General features: G+C 47.5%; 2 protein-coding genes across 3 annotated transcripts; one reads left to right on the top strand and one right to left on the bottom strand.

The window, feature by feature from the left end:
- Positions 1–558: 558 nt before the first annotated feature.
- grhprb (glyoxylate reductase/hydroxypyruvate reductase b) lies at positions 559–3,774 on the top strand. Its single transcript, XM_047579235.1, has 9 exons — positions 559–815; positions 1,106–1,239; positions 1,339–1,411; positions 1,517–1,633; positions 1,718–1,806; positions 1,892–1,996; positions 2,220–2,355; positions 3,259–3,389; positions 3,488–3,774. Exons 1-9 carry the CDS (start codon positions 640–642, stop codon positions 3,607–3,609), a joined length of 1,083 nt encoding a protein of 360 aa, XP_047435191.1. The 5' UTR covers positions 559–639; the 3' UTR covers positions 3,610–3,774.
- On the bottom strand, positions 3,771–10,766 carry LOC125004562 (zinc finger and BTB domain-containing protein 5). Of its 2 annotated transcripts, none has more exons than XM_047579234.1 (4): positions 10,489–10,766; positions 9,081–9,294; positions 8,133–8,999; positions 3,771–7,904 (listed from the first exon to the last, which is right to left on the bottom strand). In XM_047579234.1, exons 2-4 carry the CDS (start codon positions 9,288–9,290, stop codon positions 6,765–6,767), a joined length of 2,217 nt encoding a protein of 738 aa, XP_047435190.1. In that variant the 5' UTR covers positions 9,291–9,294; positions 10,489–10,766; the 3' UTR covers positions 3,771–6,764. The 2 variants fall into 2 exon arrangements, with proteins under 2 accessions (XP_047435190.1, XP_047435189.1); XM_047579233.1 differs by lacking the exon at positions 10,489–10,766 and adding an exon at positions 10,247–10,377.
- Between the last annotated feature and the right edge of the window lie 856 nt (positions 10,767–11,622).

Genomic DNA, 11,622 nt, shown 5'->3' with positions numbered 1-11,622 from the left:
TAGAGCTCTTCTGCTGCAAAGTTTATTTTTTAAACCCTTTTGTTTATTTTTATATTACAGTATTTGAGCATATCACTGCTTGCGTGTTTTGCTGAGCTCTGATATCTGAAACAGCACAGTGTTGTGAAAAACTTATCACCAGTTGGGAAACTAAGAAGAAAGATTGCTGAACTGGTCCAAGCCAGAGAAACAGAACATAAAAAAAAATGTCATTACCTGTTTGAAGAAACAAAGGTCAATAGACAAGTAAAACATTTACATCCAGCTGATTCCAATTCTGGGCAGTGGTGTAAGAAAATCAACAAAGTCTGGAGTGTCCTTTCATACGTTTGTGTGAGAGTTTATATATCTCGTGCACATGTGTGGTTTAATTCAATCTGAAGAGTAAAAGTCTCTCATTTCACTTAACATTGGACACAAGTTTCAATCCCCTGATTTTGTGTTTGCTTTGTCTGCGGAAAGGTTTCATCACCTTCAGACCTCGGAGACCACCTCCCTTTAATCATATTGGTCAAACGCAGACAGGAACCTCCCCTTGAACTGCAGCCAGAATCACTCACATGCCACAACAGACTGTCAACGACAACGCAACACCTTCATCCAGCGGACGCCTGCCCATAGACTTAATCTGTTTTGGCAATGTGGTGCAGTCGTATGGCACTGCGTCGGCTCCAGAGGATCGCCGCCGCTCCTTTCAACACCGCTGGAGGTCTAGCAAGCACGGCGCAGAGGGAGATGTCGTCGACCCTGCCGCGGGTGTACATCACCCGGCAGATCCCACCCGAGGGCCTGAAGATCCTGCGTGAATCTGGACAGTGAGTCGTGGTGTCTTATTGTGCCACCTTAATCACGCTGTACAAAACATCTTTTGAGACTTGACGGTGATGCTGCCATGTAGTCTGCTTTGTAGTTCATTCACTCTGAGTAAACAGGTGGGCAAATATTTACCTTGAGATTGGTCTTGATAAGCCTAAAAAGAGTATTCCCCCATAACAGAGCTGGACACATTTCAATGCATCTTGAAGTCCCAGTATCACCATTAATTATGTTTTTGTCTTTCTGTGGAGATTTGACTGAATCTTTGTCATGGTCTCTTTTCCCCCAGGGTGCAGTTGGAGCAGTGGGACTCCGACGACGTCCCCGTGCCCAGGAAGGAGCTGCTTCAGAAGGTCAGAGGCATCGACGCTCTGCTCTGCGTGCTGACTGAAAAGATCGATGCAGAACTGTTGGACGCTGCAGGTCTGAAGGATAGTCAGTTGAACAGCTTAGATGAGACAAAAAAACAGCCTCTCCCCGCTGATGCATTTATTTGCATGTGTGTCTAATGTATTCATGCAGGTCCTAACCTGAAGGTCCTCAGCACCATGTCCGTGGGGTTTGATCATCTGTCTTTGGGGGAGCTCAAGAAACGGTGAACCCAATCTTTCTATTAACTTTCAATTATTCCTCCAATGCAAGTTATGGATGTGCAAACACCTGGCGGCACATTTGTGAAAGCTTGTGTATCACGTTGCAGAGGAATCCGTGTAGGTTACACCCCTGATGTTCTGACCGACGCCGTCGCTGAGCTGACTGTAGCTCTGCTACTCACCACCTCCAGGAGGCTCGTGGAGGCCGCACACGAAGCAAAGACGTAAGGTTCATACACGCTCACACACACGCACAATCAATCTATAAACGACGGCACGACAGTAAACGAGGTTCTCTTTATCGCCAGTGGCGGCTGGGGTACGTGGAGGACCCTTTGGCTGTGTGGGTATGAGCTGGCCGGCAGCACCGTGGGTATCCTCGGCCTAGGCAGGATAGGTGAGCTCGTTTAAAAAAAGCAGCGTTCCCACTGGCTCATTATCGAACCGCCGCTTTTGACCGTTTCTCTTACGTTTGCTCGAAGGCGTGGCGATCGCTGAGCGTCTGGCGCCTTTCAAAGTGAAGAAGTTCATCTACACGGACGTCGCCCCCAGGCCTGAGCTGGCCAGTCTCATCAACGCAGAATACGGTGAGGAACAGGTTTATGATCACTTGCACGATTACGTACACGAGGGGTCGCCGTTTAAGGGGCTAGTCAAAAAGCAAAGTTCACCGGATCTCCTTTGACCTTTCACACCTCTCTCTTTTTCACCTTGACATATTTATGAAACCTAATTGGGGGGGATGATGACGCGTGAGACTTTTTCTTGCACTGTGATCGTTACAACACTAACCTTGTCCTCTTCTTGTAGTCTCCATGGACGAACTTGCGAGGCAGTCAGATTTCCTGAGCGTGTGCTGCGCTCTAACACCCGAAACCAAGGAGATCTGCAACAAGGAGATGTTTTCCAAAATGAAAAACACCTCCATATTTATCAACACAAGCAGGTGCTCATTATTTTAACTTCAGCATGAAAGACGTGACTAGATCAATCTCTGGTAACCACTCACTGCACGAAAAAGACAGAAAATGCCTCAAATTCAGGTATTTAAATGTCTTCTTTAAATGATACCTATCCACAGTCAGTTCATTACCTACAGTTTATGTTTCTTTGGCACATCCCAAGAAGTGTGTAGAAGTAGACAAGATTACCGCTGCAGAAGTCAAGCACTGAAAAGCTGTGAATGGACTCAAAACTGGCAACAAAAACTTTATTTTAGAATATTATTACAGCTTCAGCTTGTTCTTCAACCTATGTTCTCTCCACGATCTCAAGACGCCACTGACAAAAAAACAGACAAACAAACTGATTTTAACCAGCAGAACACAGAAATGTCATTTTAATCTGGAGGTTTTGTGTTATTGTGTAACGTCGGCGTGTTAACACATTGGGTCAGATAGAAATACTTTTTTTAAGACGCCAAAGTCACACAAGTCTCATGTCTGCTTGTCATGCCGGACTGTAGGCTGTGGATAAGATGACCAAAAAAAGACATTACATAGAACAAAAACAACAGTCAACAAAAACACTGCACAAGAACAAAGTGGATAAAGTGACTGTAAAAACTCAGTGAGATCAGAGCTGGTGTTTTGCAGGATCAGTACTTCAACCAAACCCGCTGCAAAAATGATCTCTTTAAGAACCAAATATTCACCTTTCAAACTGGTGAACGTTTTAATACAATAGCTCTGGAATTAATCAGCTTTTGATTCAATCAGTAAATCAACCGATCGTTTTCCAGCTGCAGTGCGTCACGTCTGCACAACAACCGGTTTTCCACCGAGCAGACCGGTCTACGATAACAGCATGTTTGCTCATCTGTGTCTGTTATCACTGTCTGTCATGTCAGAGGTGGGGTGGTGAACCAGGAAGACCTGTACGAGGCTCTGTCCACCGGCCAAATAGCAGGAGCCGGGTTAGACGTCACCGTCCCTGAGCCTCTGCCCACCAGCCACCCGCTGTTCACCTTAAAAAACTGCGGTATGTCAGGCCTAACTCTTGAAAACAGCGTCGGGTTATTCTGTAAGCTCCTACTGCCTGTCATTCATTGTCTTCGTTGATCTTCTCTCCCCCTGCAGTGATTCTTCCACACATCGCTAGCGCCTCCTACGCAACCCGCAATGCCATGTCCACCCTGGCTGCAAACAACCTCCTCCTCGGCCTGCGGGGTGAGCCGATGATCAAAGGGCTCAAGCTTTGAGACTAAACCAGTTAAACTCTGAGAACTGATTAAATAACGGATATGAATCCCTTTTCAAATCTAATTTTCTTCAGAGGACTGAGATAATAAGTCCTGGATGATTCCTCCCTCTAAATGTCCCTTTTGTCAGCTTGTATTTCATAAAAACGTCACAAACAAACTCGATTTCACCTTGTTTTTATTCAGTCTATACGACAACTGAACGTACTATACAATCTTCATAGCCTTCAGTAACAGTAAAAAGACCAACATTTAGTCATCTCATGGTTACAGTATGAGAGTCACACAAAGAAAAAAAAAAAAAAACGAAACAGGATTCCTTCGGTTTTGGCTTGTCGACAAAAAGCCCGGCTTTTAAAGCTAGAGGGCGTAAGGCAGTGACTTTAATAATCAATTTAGGCCTTTTTTTTTTCTTTCTTTAATCTGACATATTCACGAGAACCGTTCGTTCAACAGTTTCAGTAGACAGCACCATTATTATTCCTAACAGGCCCCTGTGAGAGAAGCCATTCTGGAGGACCATCGTTTGTCCGTCACCTCTTAATTTCTCGACGGGACGTCACAGATACATCTTTACACGACGAGAGATTAAGCAGAAAGTGAGAATAAAAACAGATGAACCTCTGCGGGAGTTGACCACAAGTGGTCATTTTTTTTAAACGAATTCCATGATCAGTCAGTTCAACCAGTACGTTAGCTTATGTTCACAGGGAGGGCGTCATACAAAGGCAATTCTCCTTCAGTAAAATGTCAAGATTAGCATATGTGGCAAATAAACGTTTGAGCATTTTGTACAGTGTAATGACTTTACAGTACAGTAAGGTGCCAACTAGGAATAAAAGCAATGACCATAGGCGTCACAATACATCAAGCAATAAAATATTGAAAAAGGCAAACGTGTATTTTTTTTTTAGGTTATTTTTCACTACAACAAAACTCTACAACACTGCATGAACACTGTTTTCCATCATCAAAACTGTCGACCGTGGAAGCCGCTCGTATTTACAACCAAAGTGGGTTGTAGTGAAAATCCTTTGACATGATGTTGATCGATGCAAATTTTTTGCACAAATCCTCCACTGAAACCTTTACCCAAAATGAAACGAACGAGAAAGACACAGACTAAACGTTCGGTAAAAACCGGTGAAACACCTGCGTGAGATCAAAAGGAGGGTTTCACCCCAGACGTAATGCTCGAGACGGGAGGAATAAACCTCAAGAGTTGGCGGAGTTGGATTAGTGCAACGTGTTTTTCCACACAGTTAGGGTTAGTGCTTCTGTAACAGATGCGACTTCGTAATATAAAAAGCATTCATATCGAGTACGGTAGCAAACTTATACGCGCAATGTTGAATTCTTAATTTCACTAGTTGTTTTTGCCTCTTCTCAAAGAGAGAAATTATTATAAAAAAAAAAACAAAACACATGGGCAGTATTTACATTTCTAGAGAATCCTTTAGCGCAACTTCATTGTCTTCGCTAAAAAAAAAAGGCCGGTGGTGACCACGCTGAAACCTGGACACGTGTGGACGGGCGGTAAACCGATCTTTTACAAATGACAAACACGATAAAGTGATGACAGAGTGAGGTGTATTCACAGCGTACTTTCTCGTTATGCTGTTTCTTACTATAAAAACGGAACTGTAACTCAGTATTACGTGTTAATTTTCTCAACAATAAACTGGAAGGCTCAGTAAATGTAGATGTTTTTGGTTGCAAATTGATTCTCTTCCCTTCCCCGCGATTCTTCATTTATTTTTTTTACTCCCCAAAAATTTGATTTAATTCTACAGTTCAAGGAGAAGTTGATGTGAGATTTTAAAGAGGCTTTTAAGGAGGGGGGGGGGTTCTTTAGTCTTTAGTGGGTTGTGTCCTTTCTTTTGTGTATTTAAAAGGTCTTAAAAGTCCCCGAGTCTGTGCAAAACAAAAGTGGCTGAAAGACTTGGTTTTAATAAAGTGATTCAGACTGAGGGTAAAAAGACGCGGTGAAGCAGTGTTCAGTATGAAGGGGACTAAAAGTGTATTATTAAAGCATGTAAACCTATTCAAGCAAACCCCAAACTAAACTACAAACATGAAAATGAATATACACGGATCAGGCGTATCATTATGACCACCTTCCTAATATTGTGTGGTTCTCCCTGGTGTCTCCAGTATGGAGGAGGTGGTATAAGTCGGTGTATAAGTCTGCTTTAAAGAGTCGGTGTAAAGGCCCAAACATTCTCATTGTTTCGACAATACCACAAATACTCTCTACATTAAACAGCTACACGGCTCCGGATGAATCAGAGCTCGGATTGAAAGGCAACTAATTTCATCTGCATTTGTGAAATGTTGGGGAAAAAAGGTCACATTTCTCGCACACTGAATTAAAACGGCAGAACGCAAACACAAACACAACATCAGTCGTCTTCTCTGTTTGTAAAGCCTTCAAAAAAAAAAAAAAGCCTGAACCTGTCCTACTACGGTGAAGTTTCTCCATGTATCATCACATCACGTCCGTCAGTTCTTTGTCCTTAAAAGCATTATTCCTGGCACATGAACCAAATCAATCCACAGACTGTCCCTTTGCACAGTCAGGGACGTCTCAACGGTCTGATATGACACGCTGCTACATGTTTTACAAACGCACAATAATAATAAAAAAAAACTTCAGATAAGCACAAGATTTTTTTTTTTTTTTTTTTTTTTTTTTTTTTTACGTGATATTGGTTCTTAGCTGCCTGTGATGTGAAAACACTCGGTGAGTGTTGTCATGACTGAATCAAAAATGCGCGTACCGCAAAGTACGCGTCAGCAGAGGAAAGGATCGCCCTGACAACCAAAGAGTCCACGGCTTTGTCAAAGTGACAGTCTTGCAGTTTTTAAAAGCCGAAGCCCCGCCGGCCTGGGTGTCGCTGCGCAAAGTCCGTGGGCTGTATAATTAAAAACCACCGGAATACTTGGGATGTGTGTGCAGGGTACCACAATACTCACTGCATCCCTTTAATCTTTCTACAGGCAATGTTTCAAATAACTATTAGTAGTAAATGCTCCACATCTTTGGCCTGTGATCAGGAGGAGATGACGAGATCCGGCGGTTCGGTCGAGTCGAGTTTTTGGGTCTCTGAATTCAGCCTGTCGCCGAATCCCTCGTCGGCGCGTCCGCTTCGTTCCTACAGCAAGGCGTTGGACATGTTGCTGTTCTGCCACCGCAGACAGGTGGTCTTCGAGTGCTTGTACAGGTGCGAGGACTGGCTGAAGCGCTTCCCGCACTTGAGGCACGCGTACGGTTTCTCCCCCGTGTGCACGCGGATGTGCTTCTTGCAGTCGGTGAGCGTGAGGAAGGTTTTGCAGCAGATCTTGCAGGCGTACTTGCGCGCCCCCTCCACCACCAGGACGTTGTGCTCGGAGAGGGCTTTCTTGCACTTGGACAGCACGTCCGCCGACGCCCTGGTGAGCTGAGGGGGGAGGGAGGTGGGCCTGCCGCCGTTCATCTCGTACCCTCTGCCCTCGTTGAGGAGCAGGGGGCTCGCCAGACTCGAGGAAGAAGAGGCCGCGTCCTGGAGGACGCCCTCCTCCCCTCCCATGCCGGGGGTCATTTTTGGAGCGATGCGCCTGTAGCCGGGATAACCCAGAGCCGCGGCGCCGCTGGCTCCTCCCGCTCCTCTCGGCGGTCGGGCCAAGGAGTGAAGCCCGAGGCTAGAGTGCTGGAAGTCTAAACCGAAGGGATCCACTCCTCCGTGTCCTCCGCTTGCGCTACCCCCACCGCCCCTGCCGTCATGCAGGGGGCGGAGGAACAAAGAATCAGCCGGCAGGTTGTCCCCGTAACTGTTCCTGCTCTCACCGGTCAGCTGACCCGACTGCATGAGACAGGAGGCGGCAGAGCCGGACGCCCCCGCCGCCTCCTGCCTCAGCAGGAAGTGATGCGCCACCGCTTCCCCGGTCGTCGTGTTGGGAAGATCGTCCTCCCCGGCGACCATCCCAGAGCCGCCGCTCCCGAAATCCTTCGGGCCGAGGAAGCTGGTAATGCTGAAACCGGGCTTGCCGCTCAGTCCGTTGCCGCACCCGAAGCCCGCGCCTCCTCCCATGCCGCCCTTGAGGAGGTGCTGGGGGCCCGGCTGGAGCAGGGAGTCGGCGCCGGGCTGGGGTTCGGAGGTGAAGCTGCGGTCGCTGCTCTCGGGGCTCAGCTCCACCTTCTCCTCCTCCTCCTGGCACCCGGGCTCCGCCGGGTCGCTGCCCTCCGCCTGCGACGTCACGTCGCTGGTTTCGTCGGCCGGCTCCGGCGAGCTCAGCGGCTCCCTTTTAACCACCACCTGCGGAAAGCACAAATGTTGTTTCGTTAAAGCCGATCTGCTTGTTGAGCCCCCTGAGTATTGCCAGATCTGATCTTAGATAAACAGAAATGTCCCCTCCTGCAGATTCATTTACAGAAGAGGAAGAAGATGCTTTCAAAAATGCCAGAGCTGTTGCATTAATTGAGTTACAGCATTTATAAAGCAAGGAAGACTAAGGGTAAGAATATGAAAAACACACGAGTCTACCTTCTGTTCCTCTTCTTCGGCCTCCTCCTCCGTCCCTGATTTTATCTTCACCCCGGCTCGGTTGTCCTGGTGATCCTGCTCGTCCATGTCCTCTTCCTTCCTCACCCCTCCCTGCATCCTCCCCAGGTTCTTGTCCCCCTCACAGTGTCCGCCGTCCGACTGACTGGGCATCTGAGCGTCGTCTTGGGACACCGCCACCAGCCCAGTGATCGCAGCGTCCAATTTGGACTCATCCCCCATCTTGTGCGAGTCCGGCGAGAGAAGCCCTCCCTCGTCCCGCTCTGCGTTCAACCCTTGCTCGCCTAACAGCCCCATGTTAGGGGCGGACGGACGCTGCCTCTGCCTCGGCCTCTCCTCCGAAAGCCCCAGGGTGAGAGATGGCTTTCGCTTGTGGAAGCGCCGGATGGGGAAGGAGGCTCTCTGCTCGACGCCCCTGCTGCCGACCACGTTTCCCACCCCGTCCTCCTCCATCCCGCCCAGGGCGGAGCTCACCAGGCTAAGCCCGAGCTGCTGCAGCAAGAAGGAGCGCTGCAGCTTGGACGTGGCCGCGTTCGCCGCGAGGTTAGCGTTGGCCGCTAAAGCCGTGTTCACCGCTAAATCTGCTGCTTGCTGCTGCTGCTGCTGCTGCTGCTGCTGCTGCCGGTGCCTCTGCTGCTCCTGCTGAGGGTGGTGGTGGGCAGGCCTGTCGGAGGAGGGGGACATGGGCAGCGTGCGCGTCGTCAAGTAGTGTTTGCAGGCCTTCACCACGTTATTGAGGTGCAGGTGCGAGGCGGCGAGGAGGATGTCCATGACGTTGCTCTCCCCGAGCATCAGCGTCGACGTGTACATCATGTCCACCAGAGCTGCGAAGGCTTCGGCCGTCACCACCTGCGAACACACGAGAGGTCGACATTTTCACCACTGCCGCAAAAAAAAAAACGGCATCGCACTACGATTCGCTCTCCAAACCTCGCTGTCCAGCTGGATCATGTTCATGCTAGCGTCTCCCTCGGCGACGGTGAAAAGGGCTCTGAAGTGGGTGCTGCAGGCCGCCAGCACCGAGCGGTGGGCCTTGAAGTGGCGGCTGCCGACCACGATGACGCAGTCGCACAGCTGACCGTGGACGCGCTGGTAGTTGAGCTGCTGGAAGATCTGCTCAAAGTGGCCGGGGAAATCCATGGCCCTGCGGTCGTAAACGAGCAGAGGATGGATCGGGAACATAAAACGATCAGGGGTGACATCATGACCACCTGCCTAACATTGTGTAGGTCTCCTTTGTGTCTCCAAAACTGTTCTGAGGGCGTCCTGTGGTGTCTGGTAACAGGATGTTGTTAGTCGGGGCCTTCGGACCCTGTGGGTTGAGGGGTATCATCCCACAGATACTTAATCACTTTGGGATTTAGGGAATTTGGAGGCCAGGTCAACGCGTTATGCGTTTTCATGTTGTTGTTTTTTTGTTCCTCAATAATATTTGTGTGCATGTCTGCGTCAGGCTGCATCCTGCTGCCATTGCTACGGGGTGGGGGTATCTGGTCTGATCTAGGTCGGTGGTACAACTCTAAGTAACATCCACACAAATGCCAAAAACATTGCATTGTCACAAGACACTCAAAGTTGTTCACTTCTCAGCGGTTTTAATGTTTTGGCTGATCAGCTCATCAACACCAAAACACGTGCCTTTTTAAGTTTTTAACATGCAAAAATTAGTTAAGTTAAGGAAATGGGTCTTACATCACTCAGCAAAAACAAAACAAGCAACTTGAAGATATTTTGTTGACTTGGTTTGTGTCTTTGTGTTTTGTTGGAGATCTAAAAAAAATAATAATAATTATTATAAATTAAATCTCATAGAGAAAGATGGTTTTCATGTGCTAATTGTTAATATTATTATTACAGATTGGTTACTGATTAATGTGCAGCAGGATCAGTATTAACCAATGCTTCATTACCTTGTCATAAAGTAATACACAATAATAAAATGCTCGTGTGCACACTCTCCACTCTTACAGGCGGCTAGCGAGGCTACACGAAGCTAAACCATGACCAGTGAGCTAACGTGACCGGCCAAAGTGGCACAAAAACGCGTTCAGTCACGATTAAGGTGAAAGGAAAGAGGCGTTAGCATGTGACAATACCTTGAAATATCCGGTAACGCAGGCACCGAGAGGTGGCGGAGCAGGGCCCCGACCAGGCACGGACAAGGCTAAAGTTAGCTGGCTACAGCCCAGCAGATGTTCTGTCAGCTTGTCTCTACATAAACCCGACCCCCCCCCCCCCCCCCCCCCCAACCCCAAAACAATATGTGTCCTTAAACGAGGCCGAGCAAAGATAACATTTCCGCCTCGCTCCCTGTGTGGTCTACTTCCAAACAGTTTACCCGTTAGTGGAGGGTTTGTCCGCGGGAAGGAGGAGGAGGAGGAGGAGGAGGTGGAGGGGAGGCTGCCCGGGATGTGCGGTGTCACGGTGACGGTCGGCCCCAAACACCTCCCGTCTGTTCTCGGTCTCGCCGCTTCCTTACACGACCGACACGTTATTAACACGAATACCGACCGGGGCTGCCAGCCATTCCCCGCTATCTCTAATAATTTCCCTCCGCCCAGACGGGGTTTTCCCGAGCAGACTCACAGGGTGGCGCTGTGCTTCGCCTCCTATCGAGTCCGTGACCCGGCCCGTCGGGGTGAGAGGCTGCAGCTACACACATTCGCCACAGGGCGTCGCTGTCGTGACACGCTGGTTCTCCGAAAATAGCAAACCGTGTCAAGATGAAACCCTTCAGAGTATATCAGACTTTATTAGGGAATTTTTTAATTCTTTATTTTATTATGTATTATTATTCTCAACCCTTTAGCATTCATTGGTTTATATTGAACCAATCAGAGCTCTATACACGAGTTGTGTTTGAGTAAAGGCTATAAGCAATATGTATTTTTTTTTCTGATTTCATTGATAAAAGTTGTTGTAGGATTCAACCAACACAGAAAATACAACCAATATTCCTCTTTTTTTCTCTTCTTTTCTTTTTTTGTGTGCTAACTTTGATTACCCAAGGACAATACCACTTGTGAGAGTGATTCTGACTTTTGTGACAGAAACGTCATAGCTTTGGCTTTCACAATAGACCAGGAGCATGCATAGCTCCAAAATGCTCATGAATAGCATTCAGTTTACTTTGGGTATGGCCAAATAGGCATTTTTTTGTTGCTGTTGTGGTTTGTTTGTTTGTTTTTTGTCAAAAAGACTGGTATGATAAGAGGTTAAAGCAAATGTGTGAACTTTATCAATAAAATGAAACTTTATTAAACTGTGTAACTGGGCTTCAACATGATAAAATAAAATAAGAGATTGGATTTGTATTTGTCACATGCACAGTTATACATAGAACAATGCACAGTAAAACCTATTGTATGTATGTTGTACCTGCAGCCAGTAGTAAAAAATAAATAAATAAATAAATAGTACTGTAAGTACTACAGTAGAAACAGCAATTCAGCACTCAAGATAAAGTGTATAT

The sequence above is a fragment of the Mugil cephalus genome, chromosome 2, assembly GCF_022458985.1.
Source record: "Mugil cephalus isolate CIBA_MC_2020 chromosome 2, CIBA_Mcephalus_1.1, whole genome shotgun sequence".
NCBI classification, from domain to species: domain Eukaryota; kingdom Metazoa; phylum Chordata; class Actinopteri; order Mugiliformes; family Mugilidae; genus Mugil; species Mugil cephalus.
Note: the sequence above shows the minus strand (reverse complement) of the source record. Positions and strands in the feature narration are given on the sequence as shown.

Bases quoted from the DNA above. Each gene is read 5' to 3' on its own strand.
- LOC125004562 (XM_047579234.1), bottom strand. From the start codon at position 9,290: ATGGATTTCCCCGGCCACTTTGAGCAGATCTTCCAGCAGCTCAACTAC. The intron at 9,000-9,080 runs GTTTGGAGAGCG...GTGTGTTCGCAG, and splicing joins TGATCCAGCTGGACAGCGAG to GTGGTGACGGCCGAAGCCTT. The intron at 7,905-8,132 runs GTAGACTCGTGT...TGCTTTCCGCAG, and splicing joins CCGAAGAAGAGGAACAGAAG to GTGGTGGTTAAAAGGGAGCC.
- grhprb (XM_047579235.1), top strand. From the start codon at position 640: ATGTGGTGCAGTCGTATGGCACTGCGTCGGCTCCAGAGGATCGCCGCC. The intron at 1,634-1,717 runs GTAAGGTTCATA...CTTTATCGCCAG, and splicing joins GCCGCACACGAAGCAAAGAC to TGGCGGCTGGGGTACGTGGA. The intron at 2,356-3,258 runs GTGCTCATTATT...CTGTCATGTCAG, and splicing joins ATATTTATCAACACAAGCAG to AGGTGGGGTGGTGAACCAGG.